The sequence below is a fragment of the Dermacentor variabilis genome, chromosome 2 (genome assembly GCF_050947875.1).
Source record: "Dermacentor variabilis isolate Ectoservices chromosome 2, ASM5094787v1, whole genome shotgun sequence".
NCBI classification, from domain to species: Eukaryota; Metazoa; Arthropoda; class Arachnida; order Ixodida; family Ixodidae; genus Dermacentor; species Dermacentor variabilis.
Genome location: NC_134569.1, coordinates 96,093,552 through 96,121,223, shown reverse-complemented (window position 1 = coordinate 96,121,223; position 27,672 = coordinate 96,093,552). Strand labels below are relative to the sequence as shown.

At 48.9% G+C, this 27,672-nt stretch overlaps 1 protein-coding gene across 16 annotated transcripts in view; it reads left to right on the top strand.

Moving 5' to 3' along the window:
* LOC142572341 (E3 SUMO-protein ligase PIAS2-like) overlaps positions 1-27,672 on the top strand; it is a 152,428-nt gene that overhangs the window by 32,957 nt on the left and 91,799 nt on the right. For 8 of the 16 annotated variants that reach the window (XR_012826049.1, XM_075681375.1, XM_075681385.1 and 5 more), the window contains exon 1: positions 25,147-25,730. Coding sequence is in view for 15 of the 16 variants with exons in the window: in XM_075681375.1 (XP_075537490.1) it covers positions 25,444-25,730 (287 nt within the window). In the remaining variant the exon portion in view is untranslated. Of the gene's footprint in view, positions 1-2,865; positions 3,093-25,145; positions 25,731-27,672 lie in introns of those variants that run through there. The other 8 variants (XM_075681378.1, XM_075681376.1, XM_075681379.1 and 5 more) reach the window with 4 other exon arrangements.

Sequence of the window (27,672 nt, the reverse complement as noted above, 5' to 3'; positions counted from 1 at the left end):
CACTTATTTGCTGTAGACGGCCGATTTTTTCTTTTTTTAGCACTCTGAGCTGTATCGGACGCTGTGTCGTTCATTTCTCTCTTCGTCCCTTGTGTTAGCTAGCTGTGTTTTGTTTACAACCGTGTTCCCTTTCACAGAGCGCTTGACCACATGACCTTGCAGGCTCACCGATTGGGGAGTGCACTACGAAGAAAAGAAATAGGAACATCTCCGCGCGATGCGACGCCACGCGCCCGGATGCGAAACGGGATTCCTATTTCCCCTTGATCAGGCGACGTCGTTCGGTCAGATTCAGAAAAACTTCCACGGTGGCCAAAGAAAGTTCTTCGCTTTGATATCCCGTGCCCCATCTACTCCGGTTTGAAATAGTGGTGTGCTTCAGCTAGCTGCAGTGCAATGAGAGGCTTCGGCACGGGCACAGTATTGATCATGAGAAGCCCGACACCAGGTATGTATGCGGAACCTTGGTTCGGGAAACGGCGCCGTTTCAAGAGGTCCATGGCATGGCGCTGGCAGTGAAGATCATTTTACGTGAAAGGGGAAACGTAGCCAGGCAGCGAAAACTTGAGACCACTTACCACGCTGAAAAATCGCATAAATCGCAGTCGCGTACTTCGCATAAAAATCGGGAATCCAACGTCCCTGCGATACACCACGTCAGGCGTGCGGAGGCTGTAGGATCGAGAATGTCCGTTTCTCCCCAAGCGGTGAAGTCATTCGGTCAGATGCAGATAACTGCCACGGTAGCAGAAGAAACCTACAGAGCCTTAATATGTTTACACACTTCTGTTTAAGCCCCCTGGAACAGTACAAGCTGGAATAATATATATATATATATATATATATATATATATATATATATATATATATATATATATATATATATATATATATATATATATATATATATATAAGATATAACTCTCCAGCTGGGCACACAGAACGTTTGGCAGATGAGTTTTACTAAATACAATAGGAAAGCTACATGCACGAGCTAGATTCATGGCCGGGGCACGTTCCTCATACCTGAACACATAGAAAACGTGTAACTATATAGTAAACTATGCATCAAAATAGTTTTTCTTTCTTTTTTTTATAACTTGCATATAAAATTGCGTGACCGGAATTTTCCTGGGTCATTAGTAAACTGCTGTCACAGCGCGGATAAAAGGGCTTAATGACCAACAAAAAAATCTGCACTGTACGAGCTCCACAAAAAAAAAAAAAAAAAAAACCTGCAGTACCCTCCGTGTCTGCGCTTGGCTTGACTTCTAGCCGCGCCATCTGGAGTCCACTACACTTTACATACAGTTGCACCCTTTGGGTCGTATCTTGCCACACAACAATAATCGTGAACTGTCTTGTCCGCATTTCCTTTCATTAACGCGGCGAGCCCGGTACTTCCCAGTAACGAACGGCATGCGCGTTATCAGCATGACATAGCGTCCCCGACAGGAAAATAACGAGCGCAGCGTTTTCAAGGAAGGAAATGCGGGCAAGACAGATGACGATTATCGTTGTGTGGCAAAAGTACACTCCAAAGGGTGTAAACTTTTCTTAGAGTGTAAGAGCCTACACCTTAAAAATATTTACACCCTTTGGGGTGTATATCTTCCACACAACAATAATCATTTCCTTTCTTGAAAACGCCGCGTCCGCTACTTTCCTGTTGGCAATGTTATGTCATGCTGATAACGCGCATGCCGTTCGTTGCTGGGAAGTACCGGGCTCGCAGCATTAAAGGAAGGAAATGCCGACAAGACAAGTGACGTTTATTGTTCGTGTGGCAAGATACGACTCAAAGGGTGAAAACTTTTCTTAGAGTGTATATACTACACGGTTGTCTGACAACTTTAGTTAAAGCTAGACTAACTGGTGGTATTAATAATTAAAATAAGTGGCGTTTGTTATATTTTGGCTATGATAGAACACCACTCAGCATTTCTTGCTTTCCTATTGCTTGCTGTGAAAGCTGCACATATGTTTTGCAATTGTTTCAACAGACACCCGCTTCGAACGCTCGTTTTACTGCTCCGAAAAGCAATTTTGCCTGCTCCGAAAGCCCCATTTTACTGCTCCTAAAGCCCATTTTACTGCTCCGAAAGGCATTTTTGCCTGGACCGAAAGCCAGTTTTACTGCTCCGAAAAGCATTTTTGCCTGCTCCGAAAGTTGCTCCGAAATGGCCAAGGCCAGTATCATCACTGTACACCCTAAAAAAGTTTACACCCTTTGGGTGTAAACTCATATGTGCTGCTAAATAAGTCGTTATTTCAGGTAACGTTTTTCCTCATTGCTGGAATAATTAAGTAGCGCGCGGGTGGTTGTCTTGGAACCCTATAGACCCTGCGAGGTTGTCACGTCACAAGTGGACACGACTGCAAGGCAAGTTGCCTGGTGGTCGTCTCGACTGGTGTCACTCAACGCCTTCCACACTTTAAAAGTAGGTTAACGAGTAATGTTGAGCTGTCACTGCTGTCACCGTAAGAGACATTTCATCATGGATTCACTTAGCAGCTTTCTCTTGGAGAAGCCTTGTCTTGATAACGGTTCCGTATGCTCTTTTAATTGGACCTTTCTAAGAGTGCTGATACGTGTTCATTCTGGAATTAAAAAAAAAAATAGTTATGATTTCTGCGCTACTGAATATGGCAAAATCGGCCAATATACTCTGCGCAATTGAAAGCTATCTAGCCCAATTTCTTGTTTCTGCGTAGGCGCAATACTTGTCAGCGGGTGAGCACGTCAATTTAGGCGCAAATGCAGAGCGTGTCCGCGAGCGGGGTGCCGCCCGCGCGTTTTCCTTCGCAGTGTTCCCGGTCCTCGCCTCATCGCCCGCGGCACTGCTTTTTCTCGTCTCGTTGCAGCAAATGATATTGAACTTCCGGGTGTCGGAGCTCCAGGTGCTGCTGGGCTTCGCCGGCCGGAACAAGTCGGGCAAGAAGCAGGAGCTGCAGCTGCGGGCCCTGGAGCTGCTGCGCGGCCACTCGACGCCCATCTTGATGAAGATACGAGATCTGCACAAGTTAGTGCACCCCCTCATCTCCGCTCCTCGACGCACACGAAGTTCCTGGCAACCCGCGAGTGATACAGGGTACGCGAGTGTGTGGTTGTCGCTCGCGGTGTCACTCCCGTACGGTGGGTCTCCGCCGTATGGGTGTGTCCCCAGCGCGTATAGGGCGATGCGGTGGCACATCGCGGTTTGGCTGCACTTCGCCGGTTCTTCTGCGAGGCTGCTTTATGCACATGTATATCAAGCTTTTTCTTCTTTTTCTTTCTTCCTTCCTTCTTCCTTTTTTTTTTTTTTTGCGGTGGCTGGCTCGTAGCGAGAAGCTATTTGGCGGCAATATTTTATTGGTGTCCGAGCAGCTCTGTCCAGGCTGATCAGGCATGTTTGATATGGTCAAGAAGAGCGGCCGGTCTTGGTGGCGAAACTCTGGAGGTTGGTGGAACCTAGGATGGAAAAAAATGCATCGACGCGCGAGCTTGCGGACGCAGCGTGTGCATCCGGACTGTTTCAACTGCGCCTGAGCGTTACAGGTTGGATTCGTAGCGTCCCCGTGTGCGCAGTCGTCCGAACGTCGCAAGCGAACAAGCGCGTGTCCGCTTGCCGCTTGGTATAGGCGAAAAGAGAGCCGGTGTGTGCGGATGAATCTTCCTGGAGTTCCAGTGTAATCCCACGGGAGCGCCGACCGATGCGACTGGTAGGGGCTACGTCGCAGCAGCTGAGCTGAGCGGAATAGCCTAGCCGACGACGATTGCACAAGAGGGCGCTGCGCGCGCTTACTATCGCCGCTTTCGCAAGGACACGCCGTGACGCGGTGCTGACCAAGGTGTCGGTAGAGCAAGAGCTAGACCCGACGACAGCTCTGTGGCTGCATTGCCAAAACAACGCGCTCGCACGTTCGGAGTTTCTGCTCTTGTGTTACTACGCCAACTGGTGTCTACGTTTTGCTGGCGGTTTACGGGACCAGGAAAACCGAGCGTGGTCACCAGAAAGACAGAAAACTATCAAGCAAAAACGTGAAGCATTTTGCTAAGCAAGTTCTTTGATTTCTTATGAAATAAATCATGAAAAAAAATTTCTTACGGCTTGTTTTACGCTGCGTAGCTTCCAGTTGCTTGTATTCGCGGACTACATGCAGAAGCGCAGTAAAGAAATGTGTACCTTGCTCCGTGACCTTGGCTCCGTAGCTTTGGCTGCGCTGCCACAGAAAGTTGTCGCCGGGTGTAATATGCTATCTCTAAGGGCGCATATACCGCGTCTCTATGTCGGTCGACCCTCCCGTGATATCGTCAAGCACTTGGTAAGCTATCCCTCTAACGCTTGATCTTAAGCCCCGTGGCACTACCGGTCAGGCCGCGTACTCCTTTAGATGCGATTTTCGTTTCGCGTATGTGGCGGGCATCATCGAGCCGTTATGGTGGAGGCGTGCAGCTGCGAGCGCAGGTCGCACTTTCGGAAAGGTCGTTCGTGTGCGCACATGCGAAGTGAATCTGCGGCCGGTCTCACGCTCACACACCTGCGGCCGGCGATCCCGCGGAGGCGCCGATCGAGGTTTGGGTTGTATATCTGCATGCTTTTCTTTATTTTCGGTGCCTGGTCTGTTTTAAGTGAAGTTATGTCTCAGCACCGTTACTCTGTCCTTCCCACTAATCCTCCTTTTTTTCGGGAGGCATTATCCTCTCTACTTAAGTATCCATTTTTAAAGGGCCCCTCACCAGGCCCCCCTAGCAAATTTTGGTTATACGCTGGAAGTTGTTACGTGTCCTCTAGGGAGCGTTCTGCCGCTAAAATTTCTCAAAGCGGCTCATTAATAGCCGGGATAGAATTATTTCAGTGCCGCGAACCCATGATTTCAGCAGGTGGGCTACACTGCCAAGCAAGACGCTCTCTCCACTCGCTCTGTCTAGCCTTCGCAAGCGAAGTTCCTTCCCTGCGTTCTCCCATAACAGACCTCGAGGTTCGCGTGACGCATACGTCACAGGCCCCGCCTTCATTTTTTTTTTCTCGTTTTTTTTTCTTTCTTTCTTTTTTTTTTTTTTTTTTGCTGCGCTAGGCATTTCCGCAGACCGCGCCGCGCGCGAGTATTTTGCGCGCTGTGCACAAGACAAAATAGCTAGCGGTATAATTCGGTGCTACACGAATACTGAGGCAGAACAAGCGGATCACAGAGCCTGATCACGCGCTGGAACACGGTAGAAAATTGCACAGTTTCGGTACCTGCGCACGTGACCGCACGACCGTGGGAACAAGCAAACGAAGCGGAAGTACATCTCTCTTGCTTCGGTGCGAAGTAAAACAAAAAACACGCAGACATTCCGTTTGTGTTTTATTATTTGGCTAAACTTCAATTCGTCAATTCGAGCAACAGATCGCACAGATAACAGATGTCTTGAATGATTCTCGAAATCACGTGTTACCACGAGCGACGTCACACTGCGGACACGATTACGTAGGCGCAGGGCCACGATTACGACACCGTCCGGCTTGGAGCGCGGCGGCCGCGAGTGAAGAGGGAAACGGTGTTCGGATTGAAATTTCCGCTCTTTCCGCGGCGCGTAGCGATGTAATACTTTGCAGACACGATTGTTATCGCGCAAAGTATGCTCTGCGCTTGTTAGCTCAAGATGGCCAGACCTCGCGAGGAGCCCTTTAATCAGTGTGTCGTCGCCTACGGTCGGGACAGTATACCAGGCCTAGGAGACGTAGGCCACTTGGTCATTTCGTGCACGACAGGCTCGCAGTTGTTACATGCCCTCTAGGGAGCGTTCTGCTGCAGTAATTTTTCAAATTGGTTCGTTAATAGCCGAGATAGAAATGTTTCAGTACCGCAAACGCATGATTTCAGGAGGCGAACGCGACTGCACTCTCTCCACTTGCCCTGTCTGGCCTCCGCAAGCAAAATTCCTTCCCTGCGTTCTCCCATACCTACGCTCCGTTTCATACATCAGGTGCAACGCTGTGGGAGCTACGCAAGTAGTGCGGTCTCCAAATTTTATCACCCCGCGTGTTTCGTCTATGCTTCGCTGGGCGCTTGGTCGCGCGAGCATGCACGTGAGGCTGTCGCGACAGGAGGCAAATAAAAGAAAAGAAAAAGAAAATTGATATAAAACAACGTGTTAGCAGCCGAATGAACGCATGGTTTGATTGCTTCTAAGGGTAAATTCTTATTTTCATTCAGTACTAGACCTTATATAAAGAACACTTTCACAAAAATCCGCCAAAGACACCGAACTGTTTCTTAGTGCGAACGAAGCCACTGCAAAAAGTATCTCTAGCCTCCACAGCGTTGCAGCTGATGTATGAAAATAGAGTACCCATACAGGAGCTCGAGGATTGCGTGACGCGTACGTCACGGGCCCCCGCTTCATTTTTTCCCCCTTGACGGCGTCGCGCGAGAGCCGTTTGTTGCGTTTGGCTCATTTGATGTAGCCACGATTTTGCGCGCTGTTCACGAGAGCACCCGACTAATGGTATAGGTCAGTGCTGTACGAATACTGAGGGAGACAAGCGGATCACAGAGCATGATCGCGCCTTAGTTCACGGTAGAAAGACGGTTTCGTTTTTCTGCGCGCGCGACCGCGCGTTGTGGAACAAGCAGACGAAACGGAAGTCGATCTCTCTTGCAGCGGTGCGAAGCAAAAACACGCAGACATTCTGTTTGTGCTTTATTATTTCTTTAAGCTTTAATTCGTCGGTTGAAGCACCAGATGACACAAACAGATGTTGCCTTGACTCATCCTCGAAATCACGTGCCACCATGAGCGCGACGTCACAGCACTGCCATGTACGCGGCGCACTTGTGCGATATGCGTCGACTCTCCGGCTGGTAGCGCGGTGCCTTCGAGGAGAAGGGCAAAGGGCGTACGGTTTGAAATTTCACCCCTTTCCGCGGCGCGTAGCGATGTAATACCTAGCAAGCACGATCGTGAGCGCTCATTGCATGCAGGAGTTCGACAGTTCAAAATGGCCAGGCCCGGTCCCCGGGCCTGGCCATTTTGAGCTGACCGTGTTAAGTATTACATCGCTACGCTCCGCGGAAAGAGCCGAAATTTCAAACCGAACCCCTTTTCTTTTTGAGTCGGCAGATTCTCGTACAACCACCTTCAAGATGTCGGCGTCTTCAGTAGTAAGCCTTCATTCCGCGGCGCGTATCGATGTAATTCTTCGCAAACACGATCGTTAGCGCGCAATGTATGCTCTGCGCTTATCAGCTCAAGATGGCCAGACCTGGTGAGGGGCCCTCTAAGCGATGCGGCATCGCATGCTTGGAAAAAGGTTTCTTTTTCCCCCCATCCCCCCAATTTTTTTTTTCTACACCGTCCTACGCCGCGCTTCCGTAGCAGTGGCTGCCGCCGTAGTCATATGGCATCTTCGGCTGGTCGTTTCTGAGCGCTCTCGTGACTGGCGTTGTCTTAGGCTGGTTGAAAGAGGATACGCGCCCTGCGTTCGGCTGGTTCTCGATCACTCTCCTCCACCTTCGACCGCTATCAGGCGCTCCGAGCCCTGTCGCCGTAAAGTCCCTCTTATGTCGCCGGAGTGGTCGTCGAGATTGAAGCGTTTCCCGCAACGTCATCACAGCACAGCGTCGCTGCTGTTGGCCACGGTCCACCGTAACCTTGGCAACCTAGGCCACTGCATGCTGGTATCTCGACGAACGCTTGTGCCACGGAGCGTCCGCTGGTTTTCCCGGCAGCACCGGGAGCGTTGGATAAGCGAAACATTGGACGTTAGCGGTAGTCACGTGGTTTCGCATCTGCCATTTCCTCCTCCGAGAGCGAGTCACAGCGAGTTGCACGGTCAGCTTGCGCGCTTGCCCTCTACCTCGAGTACGGGGAACGCTGGGTCTGCCCGACTCTGCTTCGGGGGATGGAGGCGACCAGTTGAAGGTACCATTAATGTGCACCATCGGGGGCTCGCCTATTTCCCTGGACATAATAATAATAAATCTGGTGATGTTAACGGCACTCGGTTTTTTTTTTTTTTAAGTACGAAGTTTGATAATTTTCTGTTCTGTGCTGGTGTGAGTACCGGACAATCGTCGGACCAAGTGTGTGGGCATTCGAAGGGACTGTGTTCATAATTCAAACAACCGCTCCATTATGGTTGAGGAAGATGACTTCTCGTACAACTTTCCCGTCTACAGGAGTGAATAACAAGCGTGACTTAATGACGCTTAGTATGCTATTGGCCTTCGGACGCAAATTTGTACATATTACCTGACCGTTTCTCCCTGGCTGCAGGACTAAGCCTTGAGGACCGCGTTTTCGCGAATGCCGCGTCGTGCGGACGCGATGACACAATAAACCGATCTGCTGCGAAAGAAATGCCGGTAGTTGTAGTCCCACACTTTGGTCGTACCTCGGGGGAGTTTTTTCTCCCTTTTTTTTCCCCTTGTCTCATTGGTTGAATCTTACATTGGCGTATCGCTCGATGTGCCGCGCTAGTCTGTGTGACTATAGGAATTTAATCTAAGCGCCTACTGAAAGCAATGTCAGAAGTAGCCCTTGTGTGGTCTCGGAAACACTTTGCGGCGTATTGGTGTTTTTTTTTTTTTTTCGTCGTCGCAGTGCGTTACGACCGCTGGAGCGTCGGCACCAGATCGTGTCAAACCGGTTTTCTTTCGCCTCCTCTCCGCATAAAGCGGCCGCGCACTGCTTCCTGATTCCCTCACAGCGTTGAACGCTTGAGGAATAACAGTGGCTGTCCAACTGGACATGCTTTTTCCCGCGCACGCGTATTCTCTCTCTCTCTCTCTCTCTCTCTCTCTCTCTCTCTCTCTCTCACTCATATTCCAAGCCCCACGGCGCCTTCGGTGTGAGATAGAGGCTGCGCGCCCGGGGGCGGGGGGGGGGGGGGGGGGAGGGGAGGGGGCGACTCGCGAAACGCAGCATGAATGCGTGACCCGGTTTTATTCGGGGTAGTTGGCTGGCGGCGCACTGCATTGAACGTACCTCACTGCCGCCGTATTTTCGGTGCGTCTCTTCTCGCTCCCCGTGGCACGCATGCAGCTGTAGTCGCTTTGGTGGAGCCGTGTTCTGTAAGGATTCAATATCGCGTCATCCGTCGCCTCGAGCGACCACCGGTCCGCGGTATGACAGAGGCGAGCGGATTGCGCTCGAGCCAGTGACGAAAAGCTCAAGTAATCGAATATGAAAATTGATTAAATTCTGCGGTTTGTACGTGCCAGGACCCGAGTCTCATTATGAGGTAGTGAGGGGTACTCTGGATTAATTGTGCCCGTCATCTGCAAATCTTTGGCGCGCACCCACATCTCAAGTACACGAGCGTTTTTTGCATTTCGCCCCCCATCGAAATGCGGCCGCCGCGACGTCGTGCTGAGCAGCGCGACGCCGCAGCCACCTATGGCGTCCATGGCGGTTGAGTATGAAAGTCCTTACAAAATCTGGCCCATTGCAGGTTTATTAGTTAGGTTATTAGTTGTGTTCTTATTGAAATGCAATAAATGTAGTAAATGCTGCTGTGTGCGACTAGAGGAGGGGGAGTGGGTTATGATGTGTTGAAAGGGCAATTGATTATTATCCTGTTAAATTTGTGTCTTGTATTGAGTAGCTGGTTGAGTGTTGCTGTTAGAAATTTTTCGAGTTTTCGAATAATCTGTACTAGGTGGGTGTGCTAATTAAATGTTGCACTTCACTCCTCGCCGTGCTGTGCGTCGATGAGTCATTAACGCACGCGTAAATGTAGCATGCAACAACTCTGCTTTGGAATTTAGGAGAAGATCGAGGGGAACCGAGGGGCTCGACTTTTTTACATTGCAGCCACGTTAATTCAGATGACTGTGGAGTCATGCAAAACACGGGTGAAATAAACTGTTATTATTAATTGAAATAAAGGAGCAGAAAAGAAGGTGAGTGGAAGAAAAGGCAACATCTCGAAGTCGGGAGCCGAAACCACCCCTTCGGCATTACGCGTTCTATTCTCTGCCACCAAGCTACCGCAGCAGCCGTAATCGTGTAGACTTTCTTGGTTATTTGTCTACTAGATATATCCCTTTGAGAGTGTTAACTAGTGCCACTCAAGGTCGTGGCGACGGATTTGGAACATCATTCTAACAGCAGAAGCCACGTCGTACGTGAACTTGACCAGTAAACCCTCTTATCTGAACAGCAGCAATTTCAGAGGCGTATGCAAGCTATCGGTGGCTAATATTTCCTTGAGTGGCACTATATTGGGTGCCAAGCTTGGGTGTGATGACAAGCCAACATTTCACTCGTTTATGCCGTAGGACGAACTTACGAAATAAAAAATAACATGGCAGAGCTATTCATGGCCAAGTTACAGCCTAACTTCGAACATCGTTGGCGTGACATACTTCTTTGCCGGCCACAAGGGATGCCTCGCAGTGCCCAATATTTTAACCATGGAGGCCATGCACTTTGACCAAAGATGAATTTAGCAATTGTCAGGTGGTTTTTGAAATATGGCATACACTTTCAACATGCTTTACGCATGGTGCACTATATTTACCTGAAATCCATTATTGGAATTGCCAGGCACCCAACGCTGCACCTCGTCCATGCAGCGACGTATTTCCTTTTTCTGGCCAGAACTCTAGTCATCTGTTAAAGGGACACTAAAGGTTACCAGAAACTCAAGTTAAAGTGGTAGAGCAATGTTCTAGAACGTCTAAGGCGTCAATATAATCGCGAACAGAGCTTTAGTAACCGAGAAATTGAGGTAAATGCATGACACGATTTGAGACCCCCCAGCGACATTCCGGTACTAGCCCGATGACGAAAGGTCTCCTCATAATTTGTGTTACTAATACTCGACTACTCGTATTAAATATATCATTTCATTCGATTATAAGCCGGAAAAAATGCTACTTGTCTACGTCTATTCGATTCTAGGAAAAAATAACATTTTGACGTTACCCTTCAGTAATATGGGTGTTCGAAAGGTTTCGTTTTCGCTCGACTCTGCGCCGCGCACGCTTTGGAGTTTCAGTAGTTTTGTTATCGCGTCGTGCTGTGAGGGTTCTGCTCGCGAAACTTTAATTTGGAACAAGCAGCGAGAATGCCACGTCCATGTGATGTCGTGGGAAGCCCTCGTTGCTTTCCCGCTCCGGAGAGCCGGTGTCGAGGCCGCCGTCGTAGTACGCAACGACGCCGGCAGTGCGAGCCCTCAGAAGCAGGTCGCGCTCGTCGGTGCTCAAATCGCTGAAGTTGAGCCCACCATCGCGAGCCAATTTGTCGGTGTCAGGGTCCATTGCGACGAGCGTCGAAGTTAGCGTCATAGAATGAAGTACCAGCTTAAGGGCGTCTTGCGCTGGAGTGTGAGGTATAGTAGCGGCGCCTGGTGGCGGTGCGGGAAACGACATCTGGGTCGTGCCAGCTTGGGTCGTATTGAGCCCTGGCTGTGGCGAAGCACGTTTCTAGGCCGAGTTTTGCGTCGATTCGCACATTTTTATGCCCTGTTGCGAGTGCGAAAAGGCTCGTCGCTTCTCATAGACCACGCCGACCACGCTGCGAGCTCGCTGCAGCCTATAGTTTAACGAAAACGGACTCTCCGTGTGCCGTGGGACGTAACGTGGGACGTAATTCGTTTCTCCTTCCGCTAGCCACCATACTCCCGCTTTCGCTCTGCTGTCGGCTCTGTCTTGGCTCTGTTTCTGGCCGCGCGTTCGCGTTTTGCGCAGAAAAGCCGTAGCGCCGTCTGCGGACGCCGTTCTACTCACCGATGGCGCAACGTCACTATGAGACCATGATGTCAGTTCTCCTCGATCGGAGGGCGGGCGATTTGAACTGCGCTAGAGGTACGCGGACGCTTCAGAACGCATTTTCTCTTAAAATAAGTCTCTCCTTGGCACGAAACAAGCGTTTCGAGGTTTCTGGGATGGTATTTCAACAGTCCACGTTGACTTAATAGTAACCTTTAGTGTCCCTTTAAAACCGTTAATGCAAACTTGTTATTTGGTAGGCGTGAAATGTAATGTGTTGACCTATGAAGAAATAGGTGTAACACAAACTTTGGCTTTATGGAAATAAAGAATGTCATTGGGTTAAAATAAGAAACTATGCGGAATGTACGCGATATATATATATATATATATATATATATATATATATATATATATATATATATATATATATATATATAAGATGGCGAGTGCGCATAGACAGCTATTTTATGTAGTCAAGGGTTCAGCGATCAGGTTGTATGTGCAGAGGCAACGACCACAAAAAGGACACGACGACACAGTGGTCACGTGATCAGACGGCAAACTCTGGTACACTGAAGGGCAACAACGCGTATGCTAGTTAGAAAAAGAAGGCCGAACGGGAAAGGTGCCAAGGGAAGCGACTTCATCGCATATAGTCCCCCCCCCCCCCGACCGTATGCACAGTCCATTGAGCAACGTAACTTCGTGATAGGGAATAAGGGGCCTAATGTGATGGATAGATCATGTGGGAAGTCGGTTATAGGCAATCGACCATTGATTACTGTCTGATGACAGAAGGAATGTATGATAAGTTGAGAGAACTTGTCATTGACGAGGAAGAGTATAGCAGCATATGGAATGACTATAAACGCATCATTTTGAGAATGGTAAATGTACAGTCGAACCTCGATATATCGAACAGCGCGGTGAACGCGAAATAGTTCGATATAGCCGGAATTATAAGATCACTTAGAAAACGCGTCAGAACCTTCTGCAAATCAGACAATGAACCAAGGGCGCGATCGGGGATCGCTGTTTGGAGCGCGCGGTCGATTGCGCCGCGTAGGCCGCGCCTATTTCGTCAGCTGCGCGAAGTCGGCGCGGTCTAGGCCAATCGCGCGCTCCGAAGAACGATCCCCGATCGCGCCTCAATCGTGGCGCAGTAAATACTCACTTGAAGCTCTGCACAAACTATCTATTTATTTGGCTGAAAGTACTGCAGCAGTGTAGCCTGCTTCTTATTGGCAGCCGCGTGCTTAAACACGCAAGTCCTCAACACAGTCTAAAAGATCCGCAAGCGATAGGCCGATGGCGTAGAAGGGCCAAAGCAGCTACAGCCTCGGTTGTAGTCGGGAGTGGGGCAACATCAGCGCTTGCCGGATCAACCTCGGCAGCGTCTTCGTTTGGCCGCTACTTCTGCTGCGATCTCCACCGTCAGTCGAAGCATTTTGAAACACTCAATAACGAAGTATTTGTTGAGTGGCGTCTGCCAAGGCGTCTATGAGTGAGTCCAGCGAGCGCGCGCTGTCGCACATCTTTGCGGAGGCAAACCGCCAGTTGAGCACGAGGTCGCGGGATCGAATCCCGGCCACGGCGGCCGCATTTCGATGGGGGCGAAATGCGAAAACACCCGTGTGCTTAGATTTAGGTGCACGTTAAAGAACCCCAGGTGGTCAAAATTTCCGGAGTCCTCCACTACGGCGTGCCTCATAATCAGAAAGTGGTTTTGGCACGTAAAACCCCAAATATTATTATTATTATTAAACCGCCAGTTCTCGCAAGGCGCAGAGCGCGGCACCGAGGAGGAGCCAGTGCGGCGAAAGCAGTGCGTCGTTGACATTGTCGAACTAGCCAAGCCGCCTCGTGTGTATGCCGCTACGTTCAAATGGCGCGCTCGGCGCGATCGACGTCTGCAGCTATAGTGCGCAGCAGTCGGGAACGCCCATCGCGCCTGTCAACAGGCGCGATGGACTAGGGTGTCGAAGTTCGATATATCCATTTCATGTCCGTCCCCGTTCGAAGTATAAAAAAAAAATGCATGCGATTTTCCAGGTTATATAGAAAGTGTTCGATATGCGCTTCGATATACGATATACGATTAGATATATCCGTGTTCGTTATATCGAGGTGTGACTTATTTGGGAAAGAGAGCAGGCACCGAAGAATGGCCAGTCCAAATTTAAACGCTGAGCAAATAACAGTTAGAGTCGCAAGAGTCTAGAAAGAACTTGGACAATTGCCAAATAAAAAATGGGAATGTAGTGAGCTTCTGTGTGTAATGATGAGCTAAATTGGAAAGAAGCAACACGTTTGTTGGAAAAGGAAGCCACAAAGCTGGTGGAAGAGGGGGATCCTGTAAGCGATCGATGAACGACAAAGCATCACGAGTGCATAGGCAGGCGAAAAAACTGTAGTTGCAGCACGATGAAGTAGACAGAAAATTACAAATATACCGGGAGAAAAAAAATCTATGGTTCAAGCGAAGATTAAAGGTGAAAATGAGCGTTGGTTGTCAGAAATAGTTGAGTAAAAGAAGTCCACACCTATAATATTCCGGAACCACATTAATTTGTTAGGCAGAAAGTCTGCAACAATACGACAACATGTTCTAGACGAAGATCGAAACAAACTGGAGGGGGCACGCCATTAAATTAAATCCGAAAAATAAAACAGCCGAATCATTTCAAGGCAGTGGCGATGTGGTTTCTGAGGAAATAAAGAGCATGAACGAGAACCAGATGGAAAGGGAGTTGGTGCTGAGAAATTTCAGCTTGAAGAAAGCTGAAGAGAAAATGCCTAAACGCACCGACACAGGGTTAGACGAAGTTCCCGTTAGGTTGATAATGAGCTGGGACCACAAAGCAAGCAGTGTTGGGCTGCTGAGCACGAGGTCGCGGGATCGAATCCCGGCCACGGCAGTCGCATTTCGATGGGGGCGAAATGCGAAAACAACCGTGTACTTAGATTTAGATGCACGTTAAAGAACCCCAGGTGGTCGAAATTTCCGGAGTCCTCCACTACGGCGTGCCTCATAATCAGAAAGTGGTCGTGGCACGTTAAGCCCTATAAATTTTTTTTCCATTGCAACCAAAGGTCACTGGGACACCTTGCATTGGGCGCTCACGGGAAGACAAGTGAAGCTGTGCAGGAATATATATATATATATATTGTGTGTGCGTGTGTGTGTGTTGGACAAGTTTTGAAGTGAGGGAAGCTGAGAGTAAAATTGATTTTGAAGAACGGCAAGGAATATGAAAGAAAGTAAATGGTTTGCGAGAGTGTTAAGTATTTTTACAGGAAAAACATTGATCCACAGTGGAGGAAACGAACTGGGAAGTTTACTTGCTAGCAAGTATGCGACCGGTGTGGTAAGCAACACGGCAACCAAGGACATCAGGCGTAAGTCGGAGGCTGAGACGATCTTATGGGTGGTGGCGATGGGATAGAAACCTGCTATGAGTAACTATACCTAAGAGGAAATAACTAAATTGGGAAAGAAACAATTTATAATAACTCAAGGGGAAGCTTCTAGCTTACTTATCGAAGCGAGATCAGGATGTCTTAGAACGCATAGTTATAGAGCGAGGTACACCTAGGACGAAGAACCACAGAACACCTATACAAACTTAGAGAAGGGAAACTGTACCTTCCACAGTGCTACGGAAATAAGCGTAGCGGTGGCGTCGTGAACTAAAGTATGCGACCACAGGTGGCGCTGTACAACAGGAAACGGAAACGGGGTTTTGCACAGTATGGCCGTTGGCTTTACCAGGTGTTCTGTGGCTTTACTGGGTTTCTGGCTGCTGCGCCTTGATCGTGCACCCGCCAGTTTAGTTGCTGTGTGGCAGACGTAGCGCCTACATATATATGTAGGCGCTACGTTTGCCACACAGCAACCAAACTGGCGGTAGCACGATCGAGGCGCAGCAGAATATATGTAGCGCTGAGTCATATCGAGTTAAGGCACACTCTGAACTGACTTTTAAGGGCATCCCGAGCGGTTTTTCGTTTATTACGCCGCCGTTACCCCGAGTTGTGCCGCCGCGCTCCAGCTGTTGCATTTCGTGTAGGGCTACTGACAGAATGCGGTTTCCAGGTGGCACGATGGCCTCGACTGGAATAAACGCACACGACACCAAAGATTGAGTAAGCCTGAAAATATTTTATTTGCATTTTACAAGTACAACAAAGAGCACACGTCTACGCATCCACACAAACGCGGTTACATAGTCAAGAACATAGTCAAGAAATGGCTCATTAATAAGGGTAGCACAAGCGCACAAGAAAGAAGACCTAAGCTACAAAACGTACGGTCGGCTGCTAAGTATATTAATTTCCCTGTCACCGCGTGTCACTTTTGTACAGCATCTTTACAGCACTACCAGGCCGGGTAGTTTGGCGGAAAGAACGCAACAGCTTACGGCCGTCAGCTGCCTCTTCCTTACGGGTGTCATAATTATCCTAATCTCCGCATCAACGTCGTGCAAGTCCGCAAACAGGCATCTGTATCTGAACCATATGTGCCAGCTTAATACATGTGTAGTAAGATTATGATAACCACTGCGTCTTATCAAGCGTATTGGTTTTGCAAATGCGCATTACAGCTGACGGAACGACATACTGTAAGTGAAGCACAAGAGAACAAGGACAAAAGGAGGGTACAACACTTGAAGAAGAAATGAAGAATTAGTAGGCGTACAGCAAACAAGCGATGACGGAGAACACACAATGATGCATCGGGTGTTCTGCGACATCGGTTTGCGTATTTACGGTGTTATGGAGATCAACGGCATAAAAACGTACCTTCAAGCGTACTCCCTCAACCTCCGCCGCATTCATTACCAAAACAAAATGAGGCACTATTTTTTGCCAAGAGTAGACCTCTTTACAGCAAGTCTATGTAATGACTCGCAGACGAAACCAGCATGCTTTCGAAAATGTTTTACCGCCGTAGTATTCGAACGCCAACTGCCAGGAAACACATCGATACCAATAGGCTGTCGGTGGTTAATCAAGTACAAAAACCTTGACGCTATGACTAAAAAGCAGCTTCAACAATCGAATTTAAAAAAATCAACTGCCTATTTGTCTGAGGTAACAAAACATCCTTAGACACCTCGATTGTTTATGTCAATGGTTTGGGTAAAGTAAAAAATCCGGCATGTTCAACGCCCCTAGCAGAGAAAGCACAAATTAAAGTATTCGACCAAATTACAGTAGCTACACTTGCGCGCTTACGCTGAAACGCGCCTCGATTGACTTCTCGCCCTCTGTGGCCATTTGTTGAACTTGAGAGTGTGCGGGGCCTGGCAGAACAATGTGTCTGCTGTGGTAAAGCTAGAGAAACATCAATGTTTCTTCTTTCTCCTTGAAGTTGATCAAGCCATTTCAAGGTGATAACCAGCATTGATGAAGGAAGAGGCAGGTTAGAGGTAAGACAACTTCGAGCTGTATTGCAGCAAAAATATTTACGCAGTCAAAGGCAGCGTTTGCAGAAGAACATTGATGAAAAAACACAACAGAGCCTTACTCTCTACTTCTACTTAGTCTAGGACAACTGTACCTGCATAGTACCAACCGAGTCTCACTTTTCGACCACCAAGTGGTTGCCGTTGTCAGACGGGAAGAGGACTTGGCACCCAGCATCACTCGGTGCATTGACCCCGGCAAACCCCCTCTACACGGGTTGACTGGGCGGGGGGCTTTTGTTCAAGCCAACGGTCCTTCCCGGAGAAGGGGGCTGCTGTGAAGTAGCTCGAACTGAGCCAATGCGCTCAACACAAAACAACCATGACGGCCTTGTGGGACTCTAGCCCGACAGACTGCTTAAACACAATAGAGGCCAAGGCAAACAACCACGGAGACCACTAAAGCAATCCGCGGGCAGAACGACCGCACGAAGGTGCGCCACGACCGGTTCTGGCTCTAGGTTCCACTAAGGCGAACCGTTACATCGTATGGAGTCTTGCTGATCTCTCAATTTAGTTATTACAATGTAGACTGAAAGGAATGGGTTCCACGCCGCCTTTACCCTTCAGTAAACAAAAAATTTCGTGCCGAACCATTCATATGGTGGCGGATTAGCCAGCGAAGCTGTCCCGAGCAACTATAGCCCAACTTCGCGTCCAGAAACATTCTCTTGAGTTCGAATACGCCCAGCTGAAACTCGAAGGAGGTGGTAACTCAAGCTTCTGCCGCTTGGACGCAGACTCGAACGACCTAGCTTGACGCTTACGAGCGGTTTGCAGTGCGCTGTCTTCATCGGTAGCTTGCGCTCGACGCCGCCGATGAGACTCGCATCTGCTCTCGCTGACGTTCTTCGGAGGCAGTCACTGGCCGCGTTCTCCGCTTTCGAACGGGCACGTTGTCGTCGTCTCTGCTGTCGACGCCTCTCCTCGTACTCGGCTTGTTCTTCGGGCGTGCGCACAATGCGTGGTATTTCCATTTTTGTTGGCGTTGTAGCTAGTTCAGTGGTCCACCGCTGCAATGCACAATCCTGTTCTTGCACACCACGGCGCACATACCCGTGTTTTTCCGCCACAACTGCCGCGTCGTTGTATTGAGGGCAGACGACAGCAGACGTAACCGGCAGCAACGGCGGCCAGCGTGGGTGTACTCCCCCAGTGAGCAGGTGCGGCGTGCTGTGAAATCAGGTGTCCCTTCTGCGCCGTACTATCGATCGTTATCTTTTTTCACTTTACGAACGTTAGCCAGCCCAGATACCCTCTTACGTGACCACGCAGCGCCGGCATCTTTTTTGTTCACTTTACGGACGTTAGCTAGCCCAGATAAGCCCCTACGAGACCACGCATACGGCTCATTCATACAGGTCCGCCAGGTAAAAGCTTCGCTGTTAAAAAGAAAGAAAAAGAAAAAAGTGGGGGAGTGGCAACTGCTGGCCTGCCTCAGCGTTCCCCTAACCAATACGGTTACAACTGAATTTAAGCCATCTACTAGGTTGTGCCTAATGTCAGTAGCATAGTTAGACTTTAGGCAAGCGTTTGGCACTCTTTGCCATCATGGTTCTCTCTCCCCTATTACCACGCCCTTAGTGATTCCTCACTGCTTGAGTTCCTCAAGTTTTGTCGTCACGTTTCAGCCTAATTTGTCCGCAGGCCCGCTTTCACAGAATGCCAGGAGTGACACGCGCACCGACAATTGACGAGCACTCCGTCAAAGGAGCGTAAAAGGTGCTTGCCGTGGTGGGTCCTTTGTCGTAGGCATTAGACCTGACAAAAGCGCCTGCGACATCAACGCACCTTTGGTGACGTTGTCAACGCTCCTCCATTCATAGTTCGCATTCGAACTCTTCACGCACGGTCAGTTATCGTGCAGAGAGAGAGCGAGCCGAGAAATTGCTTGTATACGTACACTAAAAAAAAAAAAAAAACAGTTACACACTTTGGGCTGTATATTTGCCACGCAACAATAATCGTCATTTGCCTTGCCCGCATTTGCTTTCTTTAACGCTGCGAGCCCGGTACTTCAAGGTCATGAACGTCATGCGCGTTATCAGCATGACAGAACACTCTCGACAAGAAAGTAACGAGCGCAGCGTTTTCAAGAAAGAAAACGCAAGCAAGACAGTTGACAATTATTGTTTTGTGTCAAATATACATCCCAAAGGGTGCAACTGTTTTTAGAATGTAGTGCGTTACGCCGCCTATTCTGCGCGTTTGAGAGATGAGCGATTTAATAGAAACGATGGAACATGTTCTATTGGAATATGAAGATATCTACCCAGCTGTCGGAGGCATACAAAAACAAGTAGCGGTTCAGAAATTTTGATGCTGGGAATTCTTTGTGTATGTGCGTGTGCGCGTGTGTGCATGTTTTTCAATAAGAGAGGTAGGATATTACGCAAATTAAGAACAATAGCTTGGTGGCGCAACCCACCACCCCCGTTTCAGAGGACGCTCATAGCATCCATCCATGGTATCAGATTACGCGGGTGCCAAACCAGACGCTTTCCAATAGTACACGTGGGGCCTGTGCCACGCACTCTACATCTACAATAATAGTTCAGCTGTCCACTGTGACCATACAGTTCCTTCTGCACCAGCGCCTAGCGTATCGTACATCACGAGACGAGAAACTGGCGCGAACTGGATGCGAGAGTGGCTTACCCGTGGCTGACCTTACTAAGCCAACATCACATATTATCATTGACCAAGCGGGTGTATGCGTGCTCGTACTATATGTTGCGTGCATGTTATTTCATTGTTAATTTCTTCGATTGCACTTGGGAGAATCTGCTGACTAGAACCATTTTCTCTAGCGCCGTTTTCGGGTCTAAGTGCAACACTTTCAACGATGCATTTAGTCTACTTCTGGTCAGTGGCTGCTGTGTCGGCGAGTGGCCAATAGATTTTTTCGGTATGACTGGGCATGACGGTCAGTATCATCTTTTGCTCAGTGTAGTTGGTGACCAGTACCAAAGGAAAACAATGTGAATCCAGGAGTTTTCTCAATCAAAGGCTATCGGCCACTTCTACTTGTGATGCTACCTGATGGTATCGAGGCTGCGTAACGTCCCTTCAGCCGACACGGATGCCGTTTGTCCAGAGACAGCGTCGTCTGCAGATGTAATGGCCCGTTCCTGCGGCGAGCGTCGGCGGCGTAACCGAGCGAACGAGCACCACAGCGAAGAGCGAACGCGAAGCGGCAGAGACCAATGAAACCCTTCAATGACGTACGCGGGGAAACTGGTTTCACGCGGACCCGCCCGACCGCTCGATGCGTACTCGTATCTGGTCTCAGTCGGACCGCTCGTTTCGCATTATCGTCTGCGCGCGCCAGCTCTAACTAGCGCTTGTTAGGTTTGCTTGGTTGGTTTCGTTCAGGCTTGTTTCGATTGTCATGAGTAGCGATTGTTTTATAACCCGATTGTATGCGCTACGCGAATTGTGTAGTACTTTCTGGAAGCTAAGCGGCACCAGCTATTACACTGGAACCTTCGACGAGTCATGTATAAAAGCCGACGGGCTTGACCCGCAGATCAGATTTTCGATTGCCGACTCTCCTCCATGTCTCCCAAATTCTTTGCCTCAATGTACCGTGAAATGAAAAAAAAAAAAAAAAAACGCATGGAGCTGCGCTCAAATTTCACATTAGTGAATATCGTAATTGTCGGTGTTTTTTTTTTCTTTTTGAGAACATCGTTTTCCCTAAGTGACTACACTAGGGAATATGATGACTATTTTGGCCAATCATAATCGTCCAACCTTTCGCAAAATCCCTCCCGTGATCACTTAGATTTAGGTGCACGTTAAGGAATCCCAGGTGGTCAAATTAACCCGGAGTCTCACTACGGCATGCCTCATAATCAGATTGTGGGTTTGGCACCTAAAACCCCATGATTTTTTTTTATCGCATATATATTTGTAACCGTACTAACTCAAACGTCCTACTTAGGCATCGTTGTGCAGAGAAAAGCATGGAGCAAGAAGGCACTATTCGATCATGCATGTGGCGCGCAACGCATGACGCAATCTGAGCTAAATTTAGCCTCTCGCGCGGCGTTCAGGGAGGCGTAGCTCGGCAGCACCTTTCTGCACTATTGCCCAAACACCCTCTGCAAAACAAACGGGCCCGCTACGAATAGAGAACGTACACGATTGCAAAATTATTAAGTGATAAGCTGTACTGCGAGCTAAGCATGTAATTTCTGATGCGTGAGTAGTGTAACTTGTGTATTTTGTTATTTCGTAGCAGTGACTTAGTGCATAGCCGCCTCGATAAACTAGGAGTGCTTGATGCCGCGCACCCCCTGCAGCACGCACAAGACGTTTCACGTTACCCCCCTGCACCACACCAGTGCGCGGCGTCGGAACGTAAACGTAATCGAAACGTTTTGTTTTGGAGTGAAACTGAAATAATATTGATCGGTTTTCAGTTCAATGGGAAATTCGGCAATCCGAAACAACCGATGTCAGGCAACGTCAGCCTAGTGCGAGCGATAGCCGGTCACGCTGGTCACTAGCAGATCGGCGTCGTAGCAGAACCCAGGGCTTGCGCGCTGAAGAGCTCATCGTTTCGTTTTCTACGGGTAAAACGCTTTGTTACCGAAGTTTTGCCGTTCGCTTTGTCGGAACAGCAGTCTCGCATTTCGTCTAGTACTCTCGATGGCGGGCTGCTTCTAATATGCTCAGTGCCTTAAGTCAAGGCACTATTCGGCAACTCAAGGCACTGGGGTCCGAAGACGTGGGATCTACTTTGCTCGTGGAAGAGTAAGTGAATGTGGAGGTGGGCCCGATATCCAGGACGTTCTACAAACAAGATTGTATTTACATATTTACAAGTTCAAAGTAATACAGAAAAAGTTCATGATGAGGTTGCAACCGATCAAGGTGGGAGTGATTCCGCTGTCTGTTGCTCCTTTTATGCTCTCGTGGTCATTGTTGAGTCACTTCCTCCAATTCGGCGTCAGGAGGCCGATGACATCAAGTCCCACCAATCCGGAGGTCGGTTTCCCCTTCCCACAGGAGGGAGCGTTGTCGGAAACACACGCACATCGCTGGACACCATCTGGGCACAAACAGGGGAAGGGGGGAGGAACGTACGCTGACTCCGATCGTACACAGACTCCGTCCCCGGCGTGGACATGCCGCCAATCAGGGCGGCTGGCCGGTGATGGACCGTATCATTGCACCGACCACGTCTCCGGCGTGCAGGTGCCAATTTGTGCCGCTGACAAGTGATGGCCGTATCCCTGGCCCAAACCTCTCCTGACCGAGGTACTCCCGCGCTGGTCATGAATCATCAGTTTTGAGGACCATTTTGACGAGGCCGTCGGCCCGCTCCCCATAATCGCGCGAGCCGTGACCGGAGGGGGTCGCGGGGTGAACGGCCGATCACAACAGCCCGTCCACCTCCTGGAAGAGGGCTCGAAGAGGGTAGCTCCATTGGTGCTCCTTGAAGAAGCCTTGGACGCTCAGCAGGCTCAGCACCGGCTCGAAGTCGTCCCGGGCTCGCCTGGAGGTTCGAACGGCCGATTACAACAGCACTGAGCATGATCTGAGAAATCATAATTCACTTACCGAAGGAAAATAAGTACCGTTTCTATCATTACTTTGCTTCAAAAATTTTCGTCTGCGGACCAAAACCGTTATCATGCGTTACAGACTCCTTTCGTTCTGAATTCCTTTTCGTTCTGGAGCTAGCTCCGTTCCGTGGTAGCTCCTGGTAGCAGACGACATAGCGCTGCGCTCTTCTACCAACTCATTTACGCTTGCGATACCGCCTGTCGGCTGAGCATGAAAAATAATTCCATTAATAAAATTACTTCAAGCATTGCGTAAAGGCCCTGCACCGGACGTTTATAATTTAGAATTTGCCAGATAATATTTAATTTATATTTTATATATAATTAACAAGCAGAAACATTCTGCAGTTCCTTGATTAGCTCGTCATATGATGACGTACACATAGAGGCGGCTCGTCTATTAGTCGCGTGCTCCCCTACTTCCACGTGACGTTCATTTGAGGGATCGCCAGCCGTTTGTTCGCAGGCGCGAATAAGAGCGAACTACGGAGGAGGTTTCTTAGCGCGTGTTATAGGCGTTTGTCGCGTGCCCGCATTGCGAAGTGGGGTCGAGTTTGTTACGCTCGGACGCTGGCTGCCGACGCGGTAAGATAGGTGAAGCAGCGGTCACTGACGCCCGATTTTGCGACCGCTGTGTCGGACAGACCGTCTCGCACCTGCGGCTCTCGTGCAAAGTCTGTCCGACGTACCTTCAGAGGTAAAGTTCTGACTGGTGTTGCAGAAGTGGCGGGGCGCGGTAGTGCTGAACTTGGCGTGACAAGTTGGCGGCTGGACGTAAATATATTTATTCAATCGTGTTTTTTTTTTACTAATTGTAAAAATGTGTCATTATTTCGAATTATTGTCGGCGCCTCCAGGACACCAAAGCTATAATAATAATAATAATAATAATAATAATAATAATAATAATACCTTTATTCATGAAACCAAGTGGTACAAAGTGCCAAGGCATTAGGAAAAAATTTGCTACGAAAAAGCAACTTGACTGACCCGGAATGGTTCGTGCGTTGGGGCTCGCCGAGGCCTGCGCGTGCCAGGGGTGTATAGGATCGGCTGTCTACACCCCCTGGCACGCTTCGGCCTCCGCGGCCCCAACCCACGAGCCGCCCTCCCAACAGCGTTGAACCCCCCGCTACCCCTTCAGTGCCCTAGAGATTATGCGCCGCCTGCTTTATTATAACCTCAGGTGCTCTCCCCAGGTCTCAGTTTGCCGGTTACATGTGCCCTCCGACATCTGCAACACCAGTCAGAACTTTGCCTCTGAAGTCTCGTGTTACGTTGGACAGACTTTCTCGCGCCTGCGGCGCTGGTGCCGAGTCAGTCGCCACCGGCGGCCTTTCAGCCACTTTCAACCGCGGTTGCTAAGGCGCTCTGCCTTCCAGATTTTCAATATATGCGGCGCGGGCTCTACTACGGTCGCCACTGCTCCAGAAACATCTGTGATGTTATTGGCAAGGTACAATGTCGTAAGGCGCGAGAAAGCTATGATCCGCCACGACTGACTTTGCACGAGCGCCGTAGGTGCGCGACAGTCTGTCCCACACAGCGGCGGCCAAATCGGGCGTCAGTGCCAGCTGCTTCGCCTAGTTTACCGCGCCGGCAGCCAGCGTCCGAGCGTAAACTCCGCGTTTAGCGATAAATGCGGTTACATTAACGGAGGTTACGTTAACGGCGGTAAAGGTCGCCTCTGTTCAGGGGTATAACTCGACCTCACTCCGCAATGCCGGCACGCCTAGAGACAAATGCCTACAACTCGCGCTAAGAAACGTCCTCCGTAGTGCCTAGGCAAAGTCCCATTTTCAAGGAGCAAAAGCCCCCAGATTTTGTCTCTCGCGCCTGCGCACAAACGGCTGGCGATCCCTCAAATTAACGTCTCGTCCCTACCTCCTCCAGCTTCGGGGTGGCCCATTTAGTGACGTGTAAACGGCGAAGTGAACGGTTCGCTTTCAGATTCCGAAATTGGACATCGATTGGCAATGTTCGACGGCTAGGCGCCACTGCGCTTTCCCGCTCTCCAAACATCGAAACCGAAGCGCGCCAAATCGTATCGAAATTCTGGTCGCGATGTGGTCGAAATATTTTTTTTTCTACGCTCTACTACAACGCTGCATCATCTTTGGCCGGGGTAGAAGGTGAGAGTAGGGGAGCTGAGCTGGCTCCATGGACAGTCCCTAGGTATTTTTAGAAAAATCTGGGGACTTCAGCCCCCCATGTAAACACGGTGGTGGCACGTGCCCGGTGTGCCATCCCCCGGCTACACCACTGCCACTAGGCGGCTCCAGGCGCTTCGTGTTTTGTTTATCGCACGGAGGAAGGAAACTTCCTCCGTGGTTTATCGCGACGTTCGCGACAGCTGCAATTTGAAAATCGCCATGGAAATGACACTGGGTTAGTTTGCGCTCGCTTCTTTTCAGGTTTACTGGGCGGCGTTGCACGATTCTGTTTCCCATCCAGAACTTTCGCGCGTGTTGCTCACGTGCGCGTATGACACGTTCCTCATGTGGTGACCGAACGCGACGGAGTGGTGGTGTGTGGTTGTCGGCGTCGAAGTTCCATCGCGTTTGTGCGTTTTCGTCTCCAACCTGCTTGTGCTACGACCAAGGAACGCGCTGCGTGCTGAGCGACGTGCGTCAACGCGTCGTGCGCGGACCAGTAGCGGAGTGCTCCGCGTACTACAGAGCGTTTAGGCCTAGCATCGCGTCCGCCGAAGAATGAAGACGAACGACACGGCTGGCTCAGTGACAAGTGGTTCAGTGGGTGACCATGCAAGAAGCGGAGCCCTCGTTCGCCCGTTGGCACATGTCGCTTTGTGCGGTCACTACGCTAGCGATAACCCTTCTTACCGCAAGCGGTGCCCTGTGTGCGATCTCTTGGGTCGGTGTGGTGACAGGATGCGTGCAGCTCGCAAATCGCCCCATGATCGCATCCGTCACGAACGCGAGCTCAGTTATAATCTGAACTCGAGAGGCGCCGATTGTCACGCATTCGTACCAGTTTGGTGAGTGCCGTTGTCGACCAGAGGGCTGCTGCTGACAAACCTCGATGTCTAGTTTTCCTATCGGCGTTCTGAGCTGTAATTTCATCTTTGTTCGGTGCCTTGTTTTTAAATTGTCGTGCCAGTCGCTTCTAAACGCAGTGGGATTCACGCCTGCAATGTTTATAGGGTAACGCAGAATCACTCAGATTGCTTAGTGAACGTTTTACTTGAAAATGGGAGCAATGCTTTTTGTTTGAAGCGCTGCAGATTTCGTGATCAGTTTGTTTTGCGGGCACGTTTGAAAAATAATTTTAAGGGAGCACAAGGGATGGAAATGCTCACTTGATGTTACTGTATTTACAATGCAGCTTTTCTTCTCGTTGGACACTGCAGTCAGCATTGGCGTTTACATAGACTTAACTGCACCTTCTCTTTAAAAAAAAAAAAAAGTGCACTGCTGCTCCCGGTTTTGCCGTTTTGTTCCTATCAGTGCCTTACCGGCATATAAGCTTCATTCACTCTAATTTGCAACTGTGCTGCTTCCTCTGTTACTGTGATAATAATACAATAGAATTTTGGTACTGAGTAATTGCATGCTTCTTGAATGTTAGCCTGCTACAGTGTTCTGTGTTCAGTGAAAATGTGGTGCAGAAGTAGATTATCTACGTGTGTAAAGATCTGCAGCAGCCAGAAAAGACTTGCAATGTCTAGCACAGCACTTAGGAATTCTTGACAGTGTGAGTGCATTTGTGCTTTGGTAACTTAGTGATATAAAATTGTGAAGTGTTTGACCATTTCAGCAAAGGTACCCGAAAGTATTTGCAATGTGTGGTATTGAACACATATTTATTTATTTATACATATCACCTGTTAAATAAAAAAAGGAGGGGAGAGTTGAACATAGGCTCAGCCTTTGCCATAGGAAAGTGACCCGGTATAATCGATGTCCTAAAAATATTTTCTTCTCCTTGCTATATTACTGATGTTGCAATCAGCACATGTATAATCAATCTTGCTCTTACTTGGGCACCAAGAGATGCACTATCCCTAATTGAATTCCAAGCTATTTCTTGTTTGTTACTCCATGTATACAATTCCATATTCGGCATCAATTTTTCAAAAATCTATCTTCTGTTGTAGTGCTCTCATCTTGAAAATTAGCTGCACTCCTGCCCTTCCTTTTTCAAATCAGGGGACAGGGATACGTTCATTTATTTCTTTACCACCTATTCCTGCAATATGCTCAAGCACATCATTCACTAGCATAAATTCACTTCCTTGAATCTGGCAATTTGCTGTGTAGTGTACAACATGCTTTGTGGCATTGTTAAAGCACAGCAAACGGACGCACCCAATTTATGCCAGTTTACTGTCATTTAGGTTACGGCCATCAGGTGAATATTATCTTAACCCTTTGAGACACTGTACACAATTGTATATGCCAAGGCTGTGCATCAACAGCAAAAGCACTGATGAAAGTAATTACATTTAAAGTGTGTCACGTCTTAAAACACTTCTGATTGGAATTGTGCTGCAAATTTAAATAACATGTTCAAAATGTTATAGTAAAATGAGTGAGAAAGTAGGCTGTTGGGTATTTTTACTAGGTATGAATATATCATGTGCAGTGGGTTCATTTGTTTCACTATTTTCACAATTCGTTGCACAAGGCACAATTTTCAAGTGACTGGATAGGGGCTTTTCAAGCTGGCTAGGCATGAGATAGTTATGCGAGGTTCCTGTACGAGTATTTGCAGGGAGTCCACCTTTTCTAAGCATGACAACACACTAAAGGATTGATAATTGTTAATCAGTTTTGCAGCCTTTTATGCTTTTATGCTTTTTACGCCTTTTATGATTAGGAAAATACAAGAAATGCAGTTGTAAGTCTTAAATTAACAGAATCAGTTAGGGCCTGCCTGAAAGGGTTAATTTCTTAAAAGCATTCAATGGCATGTTTCTC